This window comes from Eutrigla gurnardus (genome assembly GCF_963514095.1).
Source record: "Eutrigla gurnardus genome assembly, chromosome: 8".
Taxonomy (NCBI): domain Eukaryota; kingdom Metazoa; phylum Chordata; class Actinopteri; order Perciformes; family Triglidae; genus Eutrigla; species Eutrigla gurnardus.
Window position 1 is genome coordinate 23,152,919 of NC_139922.1, and position 4,122 is coordinate 23,157,040.

General features: G+C 45.6%; 1 protein-coding gene across 1 annotated transcript; it reads left to right on the forward strand.

Moving 5' to 3' along the window:
* The first annotated feature begins 472 nt into the window (after positions 1-472).
* LOC311017635 (tubulin alpha chain-like) lies at positions 473-3,872 on the forward strand. Its single transcript, XM_084016104.1, has 4 exons — positions 473-497; positions 961-1,183; positions 1,288-1,436; positions 2,766-3,872. The coding sequence occupies exons 1-4, from the start codon at positions 495-497 to the stop codon at positions 3,744-3,746; spliced, it is 1,356 nt and encodes a 451-aa protein (XP_083872230.1). The 5' UTR covers positions 473-494; the 3' UTR covers positions 3,747-3,872.
* Positions 3,873-4,122: the final 250 nt, after the last annotated feature.

The window sequence follows — 4,122 nt, forward strand, 5'->3', positions numbered from 1 at the left end:
TGGAGAGGAATAAAGTCGCCACTGTTGCCGCTGAGGACGGCCATTCGTGTCCTTTGTTACTTTGTTATTCACCCAATAGGCGCCCTGAACACTCGGTTACAAATGTATCCATTTGTATCCGTTTGCTGTAAAATGTATATCAAACTGGGCCTGAGTGTATCAGCATGCTGACAATGAAGCAGCATTTTTTTACTCAGAGGCGCCATTCTCACTGCGGAATAACTGGGAAGATGCCGTGATTCGGGTGTGGTCTGGGAGGCAGTTTGTGTAGCGAGAGAACCTCTCATCCAATAGAAAGAGGGGATAACCCCCACGTGCCAGACTGACAGGGGACATTAACCAATAGCAACGCGGCACCCTCCGGCTTCAGCAGATATATACGGCTGTCCATCCCGCAGTTCGCCATTACGTCTTACATCGACCACATAACAGTCTAATTGTAAGATTCGTCGTCGAAGAGATTCCGTCTTCCTTCGTGACTCGAACTGAACAAAATGGTAAGAACTTTTAAAAAACGCCAATTAACGGACATTTCTGTAGGTCTTTTAAAGGATGTGAGGAGCGAAGGAGGGGGCGTTAACATTGATGGAAACGTGAGGATACATTCATAAATGGTTCAAAGTCATGTCTTCATCAACCGTCGTGTGGTCTAAACAGGTTGTCCTTTTATTTAAATGTGGACGGAATGAATAATTATTATGGCTTTGCACCAACCACCGACTCTCTACCGGGTAATGTGCTGTAACGCTACCGGTTGGGAAGATGGCAGCATGGAGCAAGGCATTAAAAATCATGCTGATATTAGAGGGTAGTGCTAAGTGAAACTCAAGCTATTTTTTATGTTTAGAAAAATGAAATGCACACATTTTCATTGTTAAAGTAGGCCTACTTTTTTTTAAATTTCCAGTGTCACTAATAAGGCAGACAGGTAAATAACCTGTTGTTTTTTTCTTTCCACAGCGCGAGTGTATCTCCATCCACGTCGGTCAGGCTGGTGTCCAGATTGGCAATGCCTGCTGGGAGCTTTACTGCCTGGAACATGGGATCCAGCCGGACGGACAGATGCCCAGTGACAAGACTTGCGGCGGAGGAGACGATTCCTTCAACACCTTCTTCAGTGAGACTGGAGCTGGAAAGCACGTCCCCAGAGCCGTTTTTGTCGACCTGGAGCCCACTGTCATCGGTGAGTATCATCTCTTCTTGCTGAAGTTTAATTTACGTAAATTAAAAGTGAAATATCAAAAAATTGTGAACAAAAAATGTATTCAATGTTTTTGTCTCTTGTAGATGAGGTGCGCACTGGGACCTACCGCCAGCTCTTCCACCCTGAACAGCTGATCACTGGCAAGGAGGATGCTGCCAACAACTACGCCCGCGGACACTACACCATCGGCAAAGAGATCATCGACATAGTGCTGGACAGGATCCGCAAACTGGTGGGTAACTGGTAGGGATGCAAATTATCGAGTAATCGATAGTTGTTTCATCTTATCGATCGATGATCGATTCACTAGCAAGGACCACACCGTTAACGAGATGCGTTTAAGGATTTATTATTAGTGACAAAGAGAATGAAGATCTTGGGTCTTGAGCGTTCAAGTGCGTTGTGGGGATTCTTGTAGTAAATCCTCCGCCGCACCCGGGCAGCAACGGACCCCCTCGTGGACCTACGAAGGAGAGGATAGAAAGAAGAAATGGGAAAAGAAATGGGAAGAGAAATGGGGTGGGGGGGGGAGGGGCGCAGAATACGAGAGCGAAGCAGAGGAGAGGGTGGCTATTTATAGAGATGCGGAAGTTGGCGCTGTTGAGGTGTGGACCTGCTCCTGAAACTCCGCCAATTAGGCTTCAATTAATTGATAAGCGGCAATTCTTCTGAGAAGCTGAATTTCCCTCTGAATACGTTCTATCTACTGCATACGTAACATAAAATGCTATCTTCCTTATGATATAAAGAAAAAATGCAAATCATATTTTGAATAATTTCATTTTAATGCATCAATTTGGTGAATTTTGAGAACCAAAATATGACATATCGTTTCCTGACCAATTGCTTACAAACTGCTGGTTCTGATCCAAATGTTGACAAACTAAATGGGGTTGAGGAGTTTAAGCATTCAAGAAAAGATGAAAACAAAAATGACTAAAACACAGTGCTGAGCATTTAAACTATTAGTTTATCATGACTATTATTAATAATAATATAAGTGGGTGACTATGCCGTCAAACTCTCCAGCTGAGGGGGGGTCGCCATGGCAACGGGGGGAAACAGAACGTTGATGAGCCAAACCAGCCGCGAGGATTTTCCCTTATAATAAGCGCTGCTGCCCTCCTGTTTAGGCCTGTCATTAGAGCCGCTAGTTAAGTCCATTTGCCTTGATGAAATAATTTTGGGCGAACATCGAGACTATGGCGCACCACCATCGTCTAATTTCGGCCGCCATAGTCTCGACAATGTGTGGGAAACGCCACTTCTCGTTTGTCTTGTTGTCGTCAGAGCCCTGCTACGCTTGTGTTCGCGCATGTGCGTCAAGTACGTCTGGCGTCAAGCGCGCCCTCACGTGGACTGGCGGGGAATTACGGGTTCAAAACGCAATTAATTGCAATTAATTTATTTTAATCGAGTAATTTCTTATCGACAATTAATCGATAATCGATTAATTGTTTGCATCCCTAGTAACTTGATATCAGCAGGGATCCTTTATTGATTTCAAATATTGAAGTAAATGACAACTTTTATAACATTGTCTCTCCCTTTCTGTCCTCAGTCTGACCAGTGCACTGGTCTTCAGGGTTTCCTGGTTTTCCACAGCTTTGGAGGAGGCACCGGCTCTGGTTTCACCTCCCTGCTGATGGAGCGCCTGTCTGTCGACTACGGCAAGAAGTCCAAGCTGGAGTTCTCCATCTACCCAGCTCCCCAGGTGTCCACAGCTGTGGTGGAGCCCTACAACGCCATCCTCACCACCCACACCACCCTGGAGCACTCTGACTGTGCATTCATGGTTGATAATGAGGCCATTTATGATATCTGCCGTAGGAACCTCGATATCGAGCGTCCCAGTTACACCAACCTGAACAGGTTGATCAGTCAGATTGTGTCCTCCATCACTGCCTCCCTTCGTTTTGATGGTGCCCTCAATGTTGATCTGACAGAGTTCCAGACCAACTTGGTGCCATATCCTCGTATCCACTTCCCTCTGGCCACCTATGCCCCTGTCATCTCTGCAGAGAAGGCTTACCACGAGCAGCTCTCAGTGTCAGAAATCACCAACGCCTGCTTCGAGCCAGCCAATCAGATGGTGAAATGCGACCCTCGCCACGGCAAGTACATGGCTTGTTGCCTTCTGTACCGTGGTGATGTGGTGCCCAAAGACGTGAATGCTGCCATTGCCACCATCAAGACCAAGCGCTCCATCCAGTTTGTGGACTGGTGCCCCACTGGTTTCAAGGTCGGCATCAACTACCAGCCACCCACTGTAGTTCCTGGTGGAGACCTGGCCAAGGTCCAGAGGGCTGTGTGCATGCTGAGCAACACCACTGCTATCGCAGAGGCCTGGGCTCGGCTTGACCACAAGTTTGATCTGATGTACGCTAAGCGTGCCTTTGTTCACTGGTATGTGGGTGAGGGTATGGAGGAGGGAGAGTTCTCTGAGGCCAGAGAGGACATGGCAGCTCTGGAGAAAGATTATGAGGAGGTCGGAGTCGACTCCATTGAGGGTGAGGGAGAGGAAGAGGGAGAGGAATACTAAATCACACAAAAAGGCACTCGATAAACAGGAAATGATTAATTGCAACCTATTCTTTAATGCACTCCAGAAATGTCTGTCGATTACAAGTTTCGCTATGTTCTAAATAAATTGGATGTGACAACTAAATGTGTTTGTCTTTTATACATGAAACCTCAATATGAATGTCTGACAAAATGTTGAAGTTGTGTATTTTGTGCTATGTCACATGATCAGAAGAGAAAGGAAGGTGGTAATAATAACAAGAAACCAAGAGAAAGGAAGGTGGTAATAGTAATAATAATAATAATAACAATAAATAACAGTGAAACAAAAGGACTTCAGTAATTTTACGTCAATGACCCCCTAAATAGATGGATATCAGAGACTTTAACTTAAA